Source organism: Eleginops maclovinus, chromosome 19 (genome assembly GCF_036324505.1).
Source record: "Eleginops maclovinus isolate JMC-PN-2008 ecotype Puerto Natales chromosome 19, JC_Emac_rtc_rv5, whole genome shotgun sequence".
Classification (NCBI taxonomy): domain Eukaryota; kingdom Metazoa; phylum Chordata; class Actinopteri; order Perciformes; family Eleginopidae; genus Eleginops; species Eleginops maclovinus.
Genome location: NC_086367.1, coordinates 2,685,876 through 2,704,189, shown reverse-complemented (window position 1 = coordinate 2,704,189; position 18,314 = coordinate 2,685,876). Strand labels below are relative to the sequence as shown.

The 18,314-nt window shown below is 41.1% G+C and overlaps 1 protein-coding gene across 1 annotated transcript in view; it reads left to right on the top strand.

Annotated features, from left to right (window-relative positions):
- Nucleotides 1-6,579: 6,579 nt before the first annotated feature.
- Nucleotides 6,580-18,314, top strand: part of gabrr2a (gamma-aminobutyric acid type A receptor subunit rho2a) — a 53,777-nt gene continuing 42,042 nt past the window's right edge. The window contains exons 1-2 of the mRNA XM_063909067.1: nucleotides 6,580-6,802; nucleotides 9,351-9,457. Of these exons, the coding sequence (XP_063765137.1) occupies nucleotides 6,672-6,802; nucleotides 9,351-9,457 (238 nt within the window). The 5' untranslated portion in view covers nucleotides 6,580-6,671. The remainder of the gene's footprint in view (nucleotides 6,803-9,350; nucleotides 9,458-18,314) is intronic.

Here is an 18,314-nt window from a genome sequence, read left to right as displayed (position 1 = left end):
AAGATGAAAACCATCCAGTGTAGCATTAATGTCCGGGGTTATCTCCGTTAGCCACATCTCTGTAAACACCATGATGCTGCTCTCTCAATATTCCCTCTGATGCCGGTGTTCCAGTTTAACTGGATTCTGGTTTAACTGGTGGCGTTTGTTTACCTTTTCCGCCAGATGTTGTGGTTGCCAGGTTCGTCATTTTCACGTAACTTGTGTGTCTGAAGTGTGACCAGACAACGGAGAAAACCTCGGGGAAAATACGTTAACATCACCAGTTCATGTAAAATGCGCATGTCGAGATCACCTACAGACAACAACAGAAAATATGCTGGCCAAAAAATAAAAATGAAAATAAACAATATTCATGCGACAGGATTCGAACCCGTACATTTGGGCAACTTTTTTTTCATGAACGTTAGCCTACTCATTACGCCAGCGAACGGCTCAAACAATGCCCTGCTTGAACCATATACATCTTGTCAGCTATTGTCAACAATCACCGTTTAACATGGATGAAATAAACCCCACCATGTTAACTGGTGATAATCACAATATGACACAGGCAGACGCTGCTAACGCAAGCCTCAAAAACGAATGCAAAAGCCATGTGTTACGGACCAAACACCAGCATGGCCATCTGAAAGGATATTGCTTTGTTTTTTTGCCTAAAAAGTGCATATAGTGACCATTACAAAGCACATATAAAACGCTATGAAAGTATCCGCTGTGAGATACGAACCCAGTCATGCTTTCTGAAGGTATTAATTACCGCTAATGGCCTGAGCTAAACTAAACAGCTGTGTAGCCCTCAGAAAACCACTTTTCAGTGCGGCTAATCAGAAAAAACGGCTTCAATTTGCTAGGGAGCGTAAATATTACACTGTGGAGCAATGGAGGAAGGTCATGTGGTCTGATGAGTTCAGATTCACCCTGTTCCAGAGTGATGGGCATCAGGGCATGAAGAGAGGCGGCTGAAGTGATGCACCCATCATGCCTAGTGCCTACTGTACAAGCCTGTGGGTGCGGTGCACCATGTATGTTGAGTTGTTGGAGGAGCACGCGACATAAGATTTTCATTGCCAACATATACGCTGTATCTGCTGTGCATATGACCAATAAAACCTTGAAACTTGAGCTACCGTTCAGACGTTGAAAAAGCAAGTTGAATATTTCGTATTGACAAATTGCTTGTAGCTGTTCCCAACAGTTGGGAAAAACAGTAACAATGACATTGAAATTGATCACTGGATGAAGTCAATTAGCAAATAAGGTGGCAAAGGATATATATATATATATATATATATATATATATATATATATATATATATATATATATATATATATATATATATATATATATATATATATATATATATATATATATATATATATATATATATGTGCTGAAATAATGTCAAAGAAGGGCAAGACCTTGCATGAAGTATATAGACCAACTCGGCCATAGAGCCAACACCACGTGTGCCGCACAAGTGGCAAACTGGTTCCCCATCCGCAATTACTGACCCATCCCCACCTCAGTCCCCATCCCCACCTCAGTCCAGCCCTACAGTTCCACAAGTACAAGAAATACAAGCAGACACTCTGGAAACTGGTAATTATGGACTTATTTTGTCCATTGTTGATGAAACTGGTGGCTGGTCCGTTTGATGAGCAGGGGATCAGCCATCTGAGAATGGACATAGCCTAACAGCTCATCAAGGAAACGGATTGGTTTCTAATTTGTTTTCAGTTGTTATGCAAGTGCTATTTATTTCAGCCAATAACATGGCTATCTGTAATCAGCAGATGATTTGTCGGAGCTATGTCGGGTGTGTGGCGAACATGACACCCATGACCAATGGGTAAGGCAAGTTTGGAGCACTTGAAGTTGATTACTGTAATGTTTTATTATACAACTGTCCTAAAGCATATCTTTTTTTCTTTTTTCCCCCCCTTCTCTTCCAGACGTAGTGCACGCTTTGTAAAAGCTGGTATCACAGCCTTTGTGTGGGGGAACCACCTGTGGACAAAGATTACTGTCCTGCATGTATTTGACGGCCAAACAATAAATAAAGTCACTTGCCAAACCATGCCTCTATTCATCCAGTGATGAAGTTGTAGCCAATTATGACAGTTTTTCTCAATAGGGAACAGCTACAAGCAAATACTCAATAATAAATATTCACCTTGTTGTTTCAACGTCTGGACGGTATGCTATAAACGGCAGAGCAGTGGGTTAATACCTTCAGAAAGCATGACTGGGTTCGTATCTCACAGCGGCTATTTTCATAGCGTTTGATATGTGCTGTGTAATGGTCACTATATGCATTTTTTTAAGGCTAAAAAAACAAAGCAATATCCTTTCAGATGGCCATGCTTGTCTATTGTCCGTAACACGTGGCTTTTGCATTCGTTTTTTAGGCTTGCGTTGGCAGCGTCTGCCTGTGTCATAATTGTGGATATCACCAGTTAACATGGGTGGGTTTATTTCATCCATGTCAAACGGTGATTTGTAAACAGCTGACAAGAGCTAATAGGACTTATATGGTTCAAGCACGAGGTTGTCTGAGCTGGTCGATGGCGTAATGAGTAACGATCATGGCTGAGATTTATATTTTCAGATTTACGGGTTCGAATCTCGTCGGTGGGGTTGGAATATTGTATATACATTTTCTATTTCTTGGCCAGCCTATTTTGTGTTCCTGTCTGTAGGTGATCTCCACATGCACATTTACATGAAGTGATGCTTACGTTTTTTCGCCGAGTTTTTTTTTTTTAATATTGTCTGGTCACACTTCAGACACACAAAGTAAGGTGAAAATGACAAACCTGGCAACAACATATGATTCGGTCCGTACAGCGTCATATAACGCTCAAGGAGTGGAAAACGTAAACTAACGCCACCAGTTGAACCGGAATCCAGTTAAACTGGAACACCGGAATCCAGTTAAACTGGAACACCGGAATCCAGTTAAACTGGAACACCGGGTCAACGCTGCTAGCACGTCCATCTTGTCAGGGAGAGATCTTACGTTCCCCATGATGACGGAAGGAAGGAAAGTTCTGTGATGTCTCCTCGTTGCTCGCAGCTTTCCCCCGTCACAGTGTCCACGTCTCTTTCTTCTCAGCTCCCGGGGAACAACGGGCTATCGCCGGTTAACATAGCCATGCTACGGGAGGGTAACAGCAGTAGGAGCTGCTGTAACAGGCTGCCACTCCGTGCGGTGCCGAACCTGGTCCCCTGCCAATTGAGTTAGTTTACCCACTTACAAAGAATTGAACAATCTGTAATTTTTATGGGAGGTTTATTTTGACAGTGAGAGACAGAATATCAAAAAATAAAATAATCCAGAAATGTAAATTAAAAAAAGATATAAATTAATATTCATTTAATTGGGGAAAATACGTATTTGATCCCCTTGGAAAACATGCCTTAGGGGAATGAGGTTATCAGACAATACTCTACGATACATGGCCCCCTCCATCCTCCCCTCGATGCCGTGAATCGCGCTGTCCCCTCAGCAGAGAAACCCCCCCAAAGCATCATGTTTCCACCTCCATGCTTGATGCTGGGGATGGTGTTCTTCGGGTCATAGGCAGCATTTCTCTTCCTCCAAACACGACATGTGGAGTTGATGCCAAAGATCTTGATGTTGGTCTCATCTGAATCATTCAGAGGATCACTGGCAGACTTCAGACGGCCTGCACATGTGCCTTCTTGAGCAGGGGACCTTGCGGGTGCTGCAGGATTTTAATCCATTACAGCGCAGTGTGTTACCAATAGTTTTCTTGGTGACTGTGGTCCCAGCTGCCTTCAGGTCATTAACAAGTCCCTCCTTTGTATTTCTTGGCTGACCCCTCACCTTTTTCAGGATCATTGATGCCCCAAGAGGCGAGATCTTAGAGGGTGGAGCCCCAGATTGAGAGTGATTGATGGTCATTTTGTGCTTCTTCCATCTTGTAATAATCAAACCAGTTGTCTCTTTCTCACCAAGCTGCTTGCTGGTGGTCTTGTCTTCTATTTCAGCCTTGTGCTGGTCTACAATCTTGTCCCTGATGTCCTTAGACATTAGTTCCACCATGATCACAGACCTGTCTCTGGTCTTCCCATTGTGGAGAGGTTGTAATCTGATTCATTGACTGTGGACAGGTGACTTTTATCGAGGTAAAGAGCTGACATCAGGAGTACTTTCTTAAAGCGAAAGGACTTATTTAACCGGTCCGTGGGAGCCAGAATTCTTGTTGGTTGCAAGCAGATCAAATACTTATTTCCCCCAATTAAATGCAAATCAATTTATATATTTTTTTAAATGTACATTTCTGGAATTTTTAAAATATTCTGTCTCTCACTGTTAAAATAAACCTACCATCAAAATTACCGAGTGTTCATTTTTTTGTAAATTGGCAGGGGATCAAATACTTATTTCCTCCACTGTATTTCAACAACTTTCTTTAATACCTTCATTAATTTCTGTCATTGCAAGTTTTGATCTCCCTTCCTTGTTGTAGCCCACAAGCCGGTGATGACAGAGACTAGATCTTGCTTTAAGCTCATTAGATGTCAGTTTGATGTTATTCTATACTTCTATACAAATGCCATCTTTCAATCTGACCCTGTCTTTGGTGTCATCAACTAGCCAAATCCCCAGGTCTTGACATCAAGTCCCTGCTCTACGCCGATGATGTAGTTCTATTGTCCCCAACAGAAGAGAACAGAACCTGTTCTTTTTAGTACTGTCAGAAATTAGCATTGACTGTCAATCTGGAACAGCCAACATTTTCCTTGGGAGAGCCTGGTATCTGGGAAATACGCAGTCTGAGGTGCACAACTGATCAGCTTTCCAGATCACGTACCACACTAAACCCAATTTACCAAGTAAGTGTTACTTGGTAAATGTGTCTCACTACAGTTGCCAACAATGAAACGTTATACAGAGTTTGCTTTACTTTGGGACTTTGTATTTCAATCTCAGTCTGATAGACTTAGCCTAGTAATGACTTCTATTCAGCAAGAAGTGGCACCACTTGGCAGCTAAACTGGAGACTCCTACTCGTCTTTAGAACTGAATAGTTCTTCTGACTCTAACCTCTCAGAGACATTGTTGTCATGTGCCTCTCCACTGGGTTTTGGACCATTTCAATTCTCCACTCATTCTGCCATAAAATTCAACTTAATTTGTTTCAATAAACAAGTGAGGAGTCGAAACTCAACTACACGTAAATAATGCTAACGCTAGCGCTACCCTATAGATTTGTGAAAGAAAAAAATCTTTAATGTGGAGTAAACAAGTTATCATTTCCAGGCAGCCTCTTCTAAAAACTCATGTATTTTTATTTATTGGCATGGTGATGCATCCAAATCATACTTTTAGAAGTATAGTTCCCCAAGTTTTACATAGTTATTACCACCTAGCAGCAACAATAAAAGACACAGCCCAACCTGAGATTAAATAAATGAAAAACAACATCCAACAAGTAAAATTAAAAATAATAATAGTACAGTAATACAAATTATAATAAAGAATAGTAATAATGAAAGGGTTGCTCAATGTTTTTTTTAAAGAGTTTAATATTTATATGACTAAATCAGACTTGGTGATGGTGGTCATCTGAAGTCATGTGAATGTGATGTAATTAGTTATAGCATTACATTAGCAATTTACATATTTATGTAAGTATCATTACATTTGTTTTTTACAGAGCTTATTTTTCTATGTTTCATAATCCAATGGAAAAATCCTTTGCCTTGTCTTGAGGAAGCCTTTGTGATGCTTACTGTGAGTGCAAAATTACATCATCACTGCGCCACTTAGTGAGTGCATTTTAAAGGTTTACATCTTCACGAGGAAGCAATAAAAATATCAAAATCACCAGCCTTAGTACATAATCATTGAACGTTTAAAAATATTTGAAATAGGTGTGAATAAAATGCTAAAATGATGTTGACAACTGCGTTTCAAATGATACTTGTTGATGCGTCACGAGAGCGGTGTGTGTAAGGCCAAACATTCCTCCACAGATATTTATGCAGGAGTGGGGGTGGAGCTCAGCTGCCATGCAGGGCTAATGATTACACCTCATTGTTTTGCAAGGACACTGGCATACTATCAACAGGAGCTTGGAACCCAAACCATCACAAAAAATCAGATAGGAGCAGAGCCAGACCGTCATACCGAAATGATGGAGAGTCTCAGAATCCCTGGCTCCGGCCCTGTATGAGGTGGAGTGGGGGATTGTGTTTAAACTGCTCCACCATGTCGCTGAGTGGAGTAAAACGTGATTCCTGTGATGAGGTTTTTATTTACAAGAGGGAGGAATAATCTGCCTCTCTTGTTGTGTCATGCCAGGCTGCAAATAATCCGTGTGTGTGTGTGGGTGTGTGTATATGTGTGTTTCCCTCCAGAGCATGTAGGCTACAGATGTTCAGCCCCTCTCTCTCTCTCTCTCTCTCTCTCTCTCTCTCTCTCTCTCTCTCTCTCTCTCTCTCTCTCTCTCTCTCTCTCTCGTGAGGATGAGTGTGTGTAGCATCCATCACAAACACACTCCTCTCCTGCAGCCCCGCGCGGCAGAGTCTGCTACCATGACCGAGGACGCATCCTCCCTGTGAGCACCATGCACTGCCGGCTGCTTCCTGCTGGAATGAACCGAGAGAGAGGGGCTTTCAAGGTACCCACCTGTGGATGTGCGCCGTCAAGATGCCTCATCTGATCAAAGCTCTCGTTCTGCTGCTGTGTCTGCTCGTTACCGGGGAGTGCCGCAAGCAAAGGGTGCGCAGATGGACCGGCACCGTGGAGACCCAAAAGCATGGAGCGTAAGTGGAGATAAATAATAAATACAGGATGAACGCACTGAATAAATGGAAAGGTTGACTTCAATTAAATGTCAACGAATTACACATAATTGTGTTAGGTTAGTTGAAAGCAATAATATTAAGTTGAGCCTATCTTTTATTTCAACTTAATATTATTGCAACCCAATACAATTATGTGTAATTTGTTGACATCATACATTTAATTAAAGTAAAGGTTTCAGTTTTTTCACTGTGCAGTCCTCCAGAAGTAAAACTAATTTTTCTGCTGAGTTGTGTTTAATGCTACATTTGATGTTAGAAAGTGTGTGTTTAAATGGACATTCTATCCAATCATTAAGATGCTCAAGAGTGGTGGAGCTCATTGATCACTTGTTACATCATTTAAAATGACTTACATTCCTCATAACAAGCCAAAAGAAACAGATGTCAGTAGAGGCGTATCGAGCCAAATTACCTGCAGGTAGTGAAAGAAGCATTAAAGAGAATATTTAAGGTGAAATGTATGTTTCATCAACATGGCATGAAGCCATGTTTGAAACTTTCATACACCCTTCTCTTAAATTCTCTTCTGGTTTGGTATGGAGAGAATTGGCAGAGTGAACTTGCATCAAAAAGGTGTGTCAGAAGTGGATCTGTTGGGCTTTATTGGAGAATGATGACATCAGGCATGCAGCAGTTAGTGAATGCAATCAGAGGAGCATTATTATCAAATGCATTGATTCATGGATCACTCAGAAGAAGTGGAAATCTTAACAAAAACTTCTTTAAAAAAGGTTCAAGTGAGGCAAATTAAAACAGCATTGAATGTGATTTAAATGCTCAATTGATTGCAGTTTTATCAGGGCAGAGTAGAGGCATCTGTGGCTCAGGTAAATGGTCGTTCTCCAAATATAAGGTTGGTGGTTCCATCCCCTGCAGTCCCCTTGTCTACCAAAAACTGCCTAACCTTAGAGGGGTTGTCATGGTCGGTCCTAGGGGTTGGCAACTGGGGCCAGTGCCCCTCTAACACTGAGCTTGGGCCCCCCTCCAAAAGAAGAATCTACAGTCATAATATTTGTGACAGGAAAGACAGTGCTCTAACTTGAGCCAAAATAAATATGAATGTGTTTTGTATTCAATAATGTCATTTAAGAAAAAATAGTACACAATTTCTGTTCCGAAAAAAATACCAATCATACAAATAGATTAAAAAATCCTGTGCGCCATGATTTTATACCGAACGTTGAATGTTTAAATCCTGAAAACTGTTTTTTCTCAACCCTGTAAAATTGTTCCAAGTGGACAAGCTTTATAAAATGCAATTTCATTTGTTACAGCAGAAAGAGCCAAAGACAACTTAATATTACACCCAGTGGTGAGTAGGACCTGCTACCCAAACTCATTCATACACTAATGGTGGTGAAGCTGCCTGTAGGATGCTGAGCTGTTCATCAGGAGGTATCAGTCATTCTTTTTAAGTCTAGGACAGGCAGCGTTTATGAGACATAGACCTCTTGTGGCTCTGAGAATTACAACATTGCTGTCAATAGCATCAAAGCCTTGTAGAGTGGAGGTCAGGGTCCAAGAAGAGACCTCTCTTTAATGTCGAGAACACTGAAAGAACCTAACATCAAGCAACTTTGGTTCGTTAGCTGTAACCATGATCTCTCCTCCGAGACCTAGTAAGGCTTTTATTTCATAAAGATCAGAGGGACATGCTTTTTGAAGCCTGTTTGTTGCTCAGTCTGGGGGATTAGAAGTATTATTAGGAGTATTACAGATATGGCTCTCCCTGTCTGTTTAGATGCATCTATTGGTTCAGAAAAGAAAAAAGGTTGCATAATATAAGCATTCTGTTTGAGTGTATCACACAATCAAACATTTAAATCACATGGGAATTGATAAAAATGATAAAATTCATGTGCAAAAAAAGACTTGTTGAATAAATGCTAAAATTATTCATACAATCAATTCATTTTGATATATTTACCAAAAAAAGTCATGCAAAGCACAAACCTCATGTGTTGGAGATTAAAAACAATGTCTGGTACTGCTCTGCAGGGAGACGCCATGTCACTCCCATCCATCCTCACAGGGGATTTAACACAGCATGAGGCCCAAACAGCTCCACCAGCACCCCTGTTAGAGTCACTCTACCACCCCCCCATTATCACAGCATGACTGTCCATTCAAGCAAGGACACAAATACACTCTAGAGGTGCCTTCTGCAGACGGGCTGACTGCTATGCTCGAATTGAACACAGGCTTGATCTCTACATCTCTAAAGTGCATTGTATTTTCTCAACCATGATAAACGGATAAGCTTCAGTTATGTGGCGCCTTTTTGGAAGTTTGCAGCAAAGAAGTTGAAAGAAAATAGAAAAATGGCTCCCTAATGCACTAAAAAGGGTAGACGAAGAAAATGCGGTGCAGACAAGTGAATCGATTATTCTTCTTCAATCAGATTCCTCTGGTGTTGGTGCATTGCTGTTCATCTCTTATCTTATTTGAAATCAAACCCCAGTTGATCAGTTGCCTACCCTCTGACGGTGGTTGTCCTTACCTCTAGCTCCTTGGCAAAGAAGCCTCCGGATGTGACCAAGGCTCGCAAGACAAAGACGGAGCAATTGCTCAAAGTGGACGACCATGACTTCACCATGAGGCCGGCGTTTGGAGGTAGGTTTGGAATGCTCCCTTGTCGTTTTCATACACATTAATATCATTATTTTCCAGACATTTGGTAATGATCACAAACACAAATTTAAGATCCAGCTCTTTCTAGAACTTTAAACCACACCTCATCTCCTTGATGAAGGGGTTTTATGGGCGGTGGTGGCGACGTCCATAGGGACTTAGCTTGGGAACCGGTTCAAGTCCCCAAAAGACCAAGAGATACATAGGTGTCCCTGAGCAAGGCAATGTTCCCTACACTGCTCCCTGGGCGCCGTACGTATGGCAGCCCACTGCTCCTAACACTAGGATGGGTCAAAGGCAGAGTGTACATTTCCCCTCTGTGGGACCAGTAAGGGTTTATTGTTCTCCTCTCTTATTATAAATTACATTCCCTGATGAAACAAAATGAATGTGAGATGGAGTGAGCTAGTTAGACCCAGTAAGAATTCTTGAAGTAAGATTTGTTCATCTTACACAAGCAGCTGTTGCTTAGTACACTGTGATCAGGATCGCTCAGGTTGAAGGCAAGAGATGGAAGGGTTCGGGGTTGGGCAAAAATAATACCGTTTATTTCGTTACAAACGTGCACACAAAAGAAAGCTCCCCGGCACTTCCTGGACGGCAAGGCCAGGACGGGGTGTGTCGTCTTCCCAGGACCCAGCCTACTGCAAGACAGACCAGAACCAGGTTACCAACATGCTTTATATTAACTGACTGATTACCTGATTCCGATCAGCTGTCTGGTCTCCGGCCGAGCCACTCCCCTCACCCCAGCAGCCGGCGCTCTAACCACACCCGGCTGCCACATACACTATTATCAAAACAAGTTTAGTTATTTGGCTAGATATTGGTCAGTAGGTCTTATTCGTTTTTGCTGATATACAACATCTCCATTTTTCGGATTCTCTTCAGAGTTTGTCTAGAAAAAATCTGATTTTATTTTATTTCTAATTGTGCAATGACTTGTATTTATGGAAGAGGAATAGTGCCACAGGAAAAATTCTGCTTCTGTAAATTGCTAATCTCAGAATTCTAATTTTAACAAAACATTTTTTTTGTTCACATCCCCAAAAATGTTTTTTCATGTGGCCCTAATCCTGTTCTGTGTATTGTATTATGCTGCTGCAAAACAAACATTTCCCAGTCTGGGTTTAATAAAGTAATTCTTATCTTATCTTTTGGTTTGGTTTGTGTTTAAAACCTGTAGATCAGACCTGAATGAGATCTGTGCAGCAGAACAAAACCTTATTTCAGCAAAAACCTGTCTTTGAAACAGCTGGACACATGGGGGTTAATATAACCTTATTACATTACCCTTCATTAAATGTTTCATTTTCAAAAAAGCACTTTTGTAACCAGTTCATGGTTCTGTTCTGTTTTGATATTTGTATTTGTTTTCCGTTTTGCTTTGTCCTATTGTAAAGCATCCTTAGGCGCTAAATAAATCCAAGTTATTATTATTAATCATTTCTACATTTCTTTCAAACATAGACATGTTTCATGAGAACATTTCCCTTTATGCAATAGAAATCACTGTACAAATCTTATAAACAAATAAAGGTTTTATTTAATCTCCACATTTTGACAGCAGTGGCAACATGTACCTTTCTTGAGGCTCTAGATCTAGACAGACATTCATTTTTATATGTCAGTTGCATTTAACTTATTGCAAATATTCAGTCAGCTCAGAACTGCAAAAAATATATACTGAGTTCCTTAAAAAACATTTCTCCATCACATAGTTTGGTATCACTGACACTAATGTCTCCAGGGGTAAATGTTCCTCTCTCTAGGCATCTTGTGCCATTTCTCCACCAACCCGGAGCCAGAGCTGGAGCCGATAAAGATCTGGTTTTTTGTGTTTCCACCGCAGCGGCGCTGACTTTAAGCGCCGAAAAACGAGATCTTTCTGGCCCCACTCGGGTCCCTGGCAAGATCCAAGATCCAATACGAACCAATACGTCACGCTTACTTCAGAGGGGGAGATTAACCTAAGCAATAGCAGTTAATGGCGAGTACAAGTTGTAACAAGCAGTAGCGCTGAGCAAAGTTACTACAACGTGACCACACACTTATAAAACACACACTTTATAAAGTCAGGCAACACTAAAAAATAGGATAGCAAAGTAGTGAAGATAGTCCAGTAGCCGCGCTTGCTAGGCTAACATCACAGGTCTAATGCCACAGAGACACTTTCATAACAGCGTTGTGATGCCAAACAGCGTCAGTTCAGACTGAAAGTCATTCACTTATGGGGAGGGGTTTGCATCAGCTGCTCGTTTGACAGTCAGTGAATATGAATCAGTGGTAAGAGGGCTCGTAAACGGTTACGTCATGACGCAAACAATGACGCAATAACGCAGCTCCACTTAAGCTCCAGTCGGTCTCTGAGCAGTGGAAACACAAGCGGTGCTACAGGCTAGAACCAGAAAAGCAGAAGATCGGATCTTGAACCGTTTGGTGGAAAAGGGGCATTGGTCACATTTCTTTAAGAACCAAATTTCAGGGATTTCACAAATCTTTGAATATATTATGGGTTTGTGTTCTAAAGGGGAATATCAGCCAATTCATTCACAGATTTTCTTTAACAACTTTCAGTTTTTCATGACAGTGCCAACGGTTGAGCATTCATTACTGAAGTTGTGAAAACCAGGCCCTCGCCCCCTCCAGGTGGCATACCCCAATGTACATACAAATATACGGTAGAGTTTTTATTGGGTACATTTATACACAGACACACATGTCAAATAGTGATATTCAAAAAGATTGCTGTAGCTTTCAAATTTGTATTGGCCTAAACACGGTATCGTTTGGACTTTATTAATAATACTGCTTGTCTGAGAAGCAGATTTGAATAATATACTTCAAAAAGTTGGAGTATATTTAAGTAAAAATGGAATCCAGAAATGACCCAAAAATGCAGGACCCTACATTTCCTGTAATGCATTTCAATGGACCCTTCCATTTTCAGTCTTGTAAACCAAGTTTATAACACTGAAGCCCTTACTATAACATCATTAGGGTATTAAACTGACCGTTATGTCTAGAATGGGTTGAACATTTGGAAACAAAATGGTACCAACACAAGCCTCATAACCGCAATATCCACAGTTCTACTCCAGACACGGACCTTTGTGACATGACATACTTCTCTCCCCACATTTCCTCCTCAATGTCAAATGCCAAGTAGGGGCAAAATCTGGCGGAGTGCTCCTTTAAATCTTTCGGATGTAAAGCCCGGGACTTTAAGTGCCCTGCATGAAGATAGGGTCGGAGGAAACAGGGTGTATAGATGTTCCGTTGACCTCAGAGCGCCTCTTGCCCTCCCTCAAGCTTCAAAACCAATTGCATGTCTGCCCTCATGTCTCATAACTGATTAGTCTGCGGTGTGCAGAACCTCTGATATGTTGGGCTCTTTGATGTTATACCAATTTAAAGAATCCATCCCTCTCCTGGAATCTTCAAAGCATGAGCCGTCTTCAGCCAATATCTGTTTTGACTGCAATTAACGGAGACATTTTTTAATTCTGCTGAAGTAAAAACTACGTCCAAAGCCTTTTTATTTTTGCCAGGTGAGCAAGGTGAATGTCTCTTCAAGATTGGTTCACCCAGGGGGGCCACTCCTAACTGCATATCTTTAGAGGAATGTCTAAAGATAGGGGTATATTATCATTCGAATACTCTTTGGCATGTATCTCTTTCGAGCAATCAGAAAGAAGGTACAGAAAGTTGTACCTTGTTGGGAGCAGAAGGTGAAACTGTCATCAAGTGAACTCCACTTCAGAGGGATTGCGACTTCAGAGAAAGGCAGAGCATGTAGCAGGGGGTCACAGTGGAAATGGGACTAAAAATAGCCCGGGTACAGACGTCGAGTCTCAGCACAGGACCCTGGATATAGTCGCATTAGCACTGAGAGTCCCATTCTCCAACCTGTTTCCCTAGAAAATGTCTCCTCCAGATGTGTTCCAACCTGAACATCTTCTATGCAGTATATTGAATTATACTTTCAAATGGTTGTTCTCCATCGAAAAATAACAGCAGGCTTACTGGCTTATCCGCATCAGAATGACAGGAGCTGAAAATGTAAAATGCTCCCATCACATTCCTCCTTGAATAACTGACAGAGCAAAGAGCATAGCTCAAATGATGTTTTCCAAAGGTGAGACTTTATGTTTCAAGTTAAGTTCAGGAAAGAAATATTGTTTCCTTCATCTTGGGTTATCCTTTTGTAGCTGCAGAGAACTTTCTGTCTGGTTTCATTGCTAAATGTATCAGATAAGACATTGAGATGATGAGACAGCTTTTAAACGAGCCAACCGTTTACCTAGATTATAATAACCACTTTTTTTATAGCTTAGACTGAAACTGTTTTGGGCATGGGTCATGATTTTAATGTTTTCCTGTAGTGTTAGTAAAAAGGTCACCTTGGTTTTTGTTGACACTTGTTGTATTTACTATGCTTTGTGCCTCATCAGATTTATTCCCACCAATGAAACAGCTTTCCAACATGTCAGTTATTTTTTCATGAGCAAAAATACAGATGGATCAAACATAAAATAGAAATGAAAATAAAACCCTTCCTTCTCTTTCATTTGTTAGTGGTAGATCTGGCTACTACAAGTAGTAACACAAGAAGGAACCCTCAATGATCCCACAGAGGGGACATTTACATTCTTCATTTGACCCATCCTATATTGTTAGGAGCAGTGGGCTGCCATATGTACAGCGCTTAGGGAATGGTGCCTTGCTCACGTACACCTCAGTAGCACTTGGTTTTTCGGGACTTGACCGGTGACCGGTTCCAAGCCTGGCCTCTACGGACTTCTCCACCACCTCCCTAACTTGAAAACTAACAGTAATTATGTTTAAAAGTATAAAAGTAAATGCTCTGTGTGGCATAAAGCTGCATTAATATTATCCCAATTTGCTATTTGCTCTCTGTGAAATTTTGAGCGTTGCGTGGCGCTGAGGTTTCATAGGAACACAACGGTAACACCAGTGCTAAAGCTAAAAAACAAATTGCTAGTCAGGGAGAATCTGTGACCCAATGATGTCAACGGACAGCAGGCCACCCAAATAATGGAGATTTTTCTTCAGGCGACCTTCAATCTCAGTACAAAATGTCATTACTGTCTGGCTAGTGGCTTTCAAGACATTTTGTTCTTTAAGAATGAAATAATGATGATGGAATTCCATTTAGTTGCTTTAATTTCATTGTCTCACTGTCACTTTTCACTGGAGGACTGGTTTGATTATTACAAGATGGAAGAAGCACAAAATGACCATCAATCACTCTCAATCTGGGGCTCCACCCTCTAAGATCTCGCCTCTTGGGGCATCAATGATCCTGAAAAAGGTGAGGGGTCAGCCAAGAAATACAAAGGAGGGACTTGTTAATGACCTGAAGGCAGCTGGGACCACAGTCACCAAGAAAACTATTGGTAACACACTGCGCTGTAATGGATTAAAATCCTGCAGCACGCACAAGGTCCCCTGCTCAAGAAGGCACATGTGCAGGCCGTCTGAAGTCTGCCAGTGATCCTCTGAATGATTCAGATGAGACCAAAATCAAGATCTTTGGCATCAACTCCACATGTCGTGTTTGGAGGAAGAGAAATGCTGCCTATGACCCGAAGAACAACATCCCCAGCATCAAGCATAGAGGTGGAAACATGATGCTTTGGGGGGGTTTCTCTGCTGAGGGGACAGGGAGATTCACCGCATCGAGGGGAGGATGGAGGGGGCCATGTATGTAGAATATTGTCTGATAACCTCATTCCCCTAAGGCATGTTTTCCAAGTGGATCAAATACTTATTTCCCCCAGTTAAATGAATATTAATGTATATCTTTTTTTAATGTACATTTCTGGATTATTTATTTTGATATTCTGTCTCTCACTGTCAAAATAAACCTCCCATAAAATGACAGACTGTTCAGTTCTTTGTAAGTGGGTAAACTAACTAAATTGGCAGGGGATCAAATACTTATTTCCTCCACTGTATATTAATACCTTTGCTTTTCCTACTGTTACTGTCAAAATGTCTGCTCTAAGGTTCTCCTAAGCATTTCAGCATTGCATTTCCATAGATGTTAAATATTCATAATATACAGATCATCTAGGTCGAAATCAATCCAGCAAAAGATAAAACATCCGAACATACGGACTTCCAAACACTTGATCCAACATTTCCCATAATGCTACAAAAAACATTTTTCATTGGTCCTACCCTAACTTTTCAAACCCCCAGTTTGTAATGCAGGCCCTTCCTTTCCCCATCAGCAGTTCTGATGGGTCCATACTGAGCCAACATTGCAAAACTCCTACATACAGTATGTACATGTTGTACACTCACATATTCAACATGTTCTGTATCAAAGTCTCTCAGGGGCAGAGTACGGTGAGTGTGTCTAACGTGTGGGGTGTATTATTGCTCTTAATCCTGGGTAAAATAACACATTAAGCCTGTTGTTAATCCACGCTGAAAGGAATGAGAGAGAGAACCCAGCGGACAGATCATGGGATGAAGGGCCCCCATGTAATGATCTGTATACTGTATACTACAGCCACTGTGTGCTTTTCAGAAAAATGTGGTGGCTTAGCAGTGTGGCGGATTTACTGGAGGTCACAAAGTCAGGTGGGGTTTCATGCTGCCTATTAGTTTAATATATTCACCACCCAACACTGAAAGGCACGCAGATGAATTCACACAGAATGGATGTAACAAACCATTAAAGAGAGTTCTATTGAATACATTCCATCATTTGACCCCAAGGCTATAGCATTTTCAGATGAGAGGTTGATATGAGCCTTTCGTGTGCAATATGGTAGGTGTTGGGCTAGAAAATACTGTAGATCAAAGCATGTAGCGACTGAATACACTCTCAGACAGTAATGTCAGTATTCACTGAGCTCTGATACAACTTAGCAAATCACAGTGACGCATGATGTCAACTACTCTACAAATGAGAGCGAATCCCTGCCTGTTCATGTCATGGCTATTAAAGGATAGTAGCTTTGTAAATACTAACCCCCTAACCCTAACCCTAACCTTATGAAGGTTATACAAAAAAAATAAAAAATAAGAGACCACTCCCAATGTTTCTTAAATGTTATCTCTACATGTATGGCAAACATTCCAGTATCTGTTGAATTCCAACACAGATAAAAATTGTCAGTAGTTTATAGAATACAATAAAAAAATGTAAAAAATCATTTAACTCAAAGACATTCCTATAAATAATAAAAAAGAGAAACTGATAATGCTGAAGTGGTTTCTTAATTTTCCTCATCTCATTTGAAGAACCCTATTTTATTCGGAAAACCACAAAAGAAGGAAAGTTAGTAGCTAGTTCCTTAGCTTTATTTCTATAAAAGTGTCTTATAGCATCCAAATGCTCTTCTTTAAGACATAAATAACAAAAATAATACTTTTTATTTAAGGGCGCCTTTCACGACACCCAAGGACACCGTGCATTTAGTAAATAAAGAGGTAAAAGCCTCTTTCAGCCTCCTCAGAACATGATAAAAACACCATCAGGACATCATGGAGGAGACAATCAAAGTGGACACAGATAGAGATATAGATAGGGACAGGATATTCGGGGGAAACAGGTGATGGTGAGTGAGTAGGCGGTGGGTTTTTAGTTGGGATTTGGTGATTGGGTCAGACTGTCAGATGTGTGGGGGGAGGGAGTTCCAGAGTCTGGGAGCAGAGCAGCTAAATGCCCGGGCAGCCACGGTGACGAGGCGGTGGGTGGGGACGGTTAGCAGACAGCAGAGGATGAGCGGAGGTAGCGAGAGCGGGGTGTACTCCTGAAGGAGGTCAGCTAGATAGGTGGGGGCCAGGTTGTGCAGGGATTTATAGGTGAGCAGGAGGGTTTTGTAGTTTATCCGGGATTGAACAGAAATTCAATGCAGCTGGATAAGGGTGATGTGTTCAGAGTTCTGAATGATTTGAGATTTATTGATGAGTTTGGTGGGAATGCCTGAGAAGATGGTGTTACAGTAGTGGATACAGGATGTGACCAATCTTCACTTTTTTTGCAATCAAGCATAAGCAATAAGGAAAGATAGATGACATGGATAGAAAATAAGGAAATATCAACTTGAAGCTTCAAAAGGAAACAGCGTAAATTCACCTCAAACCTTCCATCGTGTAGACCTATGATGTCCAATAATGAGAAAATATGAACAGTATAAAATAGTTGACAAGAAAAGCTTATGATGTTGATTAAAGTGGGCACAGTAGTGAAGGAGGCTGGCGGTAACCTGGGGGAGTATAGCGATAATACAGGGATTTTAGACACAAAGAACACTTTATAGAGCCACGGAAGAAATGAAGAGACAGCATCTTTCCACATGTGTTGGGGTGGGGGGCAGATGCGGTTGTGGGACCAATTGAAGGCCAGCGTGGCATTGGAAAAAGAAGTGGGCTGTTTCAGAGACATTTCAATAGAGACATAATCGTGGAAAGAAAACACAAATGCGTTGCCAATTTCAGAGACATCCCACGTCTGGAAGCCAGGCGAGCTGCTGGAGCTGCACAGCATGCTGAGGCACATACAGGGTCCAGAGTTCTGCCAGCATCTGTGCTGTTGGTGTTTCTCATTTTAGATACTTCCCTTAGTATCCAGATTGTACATTCTAAATATTAATGCAGTGTGTGAGTTTTGACAGGATAGCTTTTTCAAATCACACACAACTGCTGCGCTCTCACTGGAAGTGGCAATTGCCGCTGTTAGTTAGCTAGCTAACTAGCAAGCAACGCTATGGGTAGCTTTAGCAAATCTTTACAGACTGCTAAATGCAGCCAATATAATAAATGCTGGCATGTTTTTGACAACAGTATAGATGAGAGT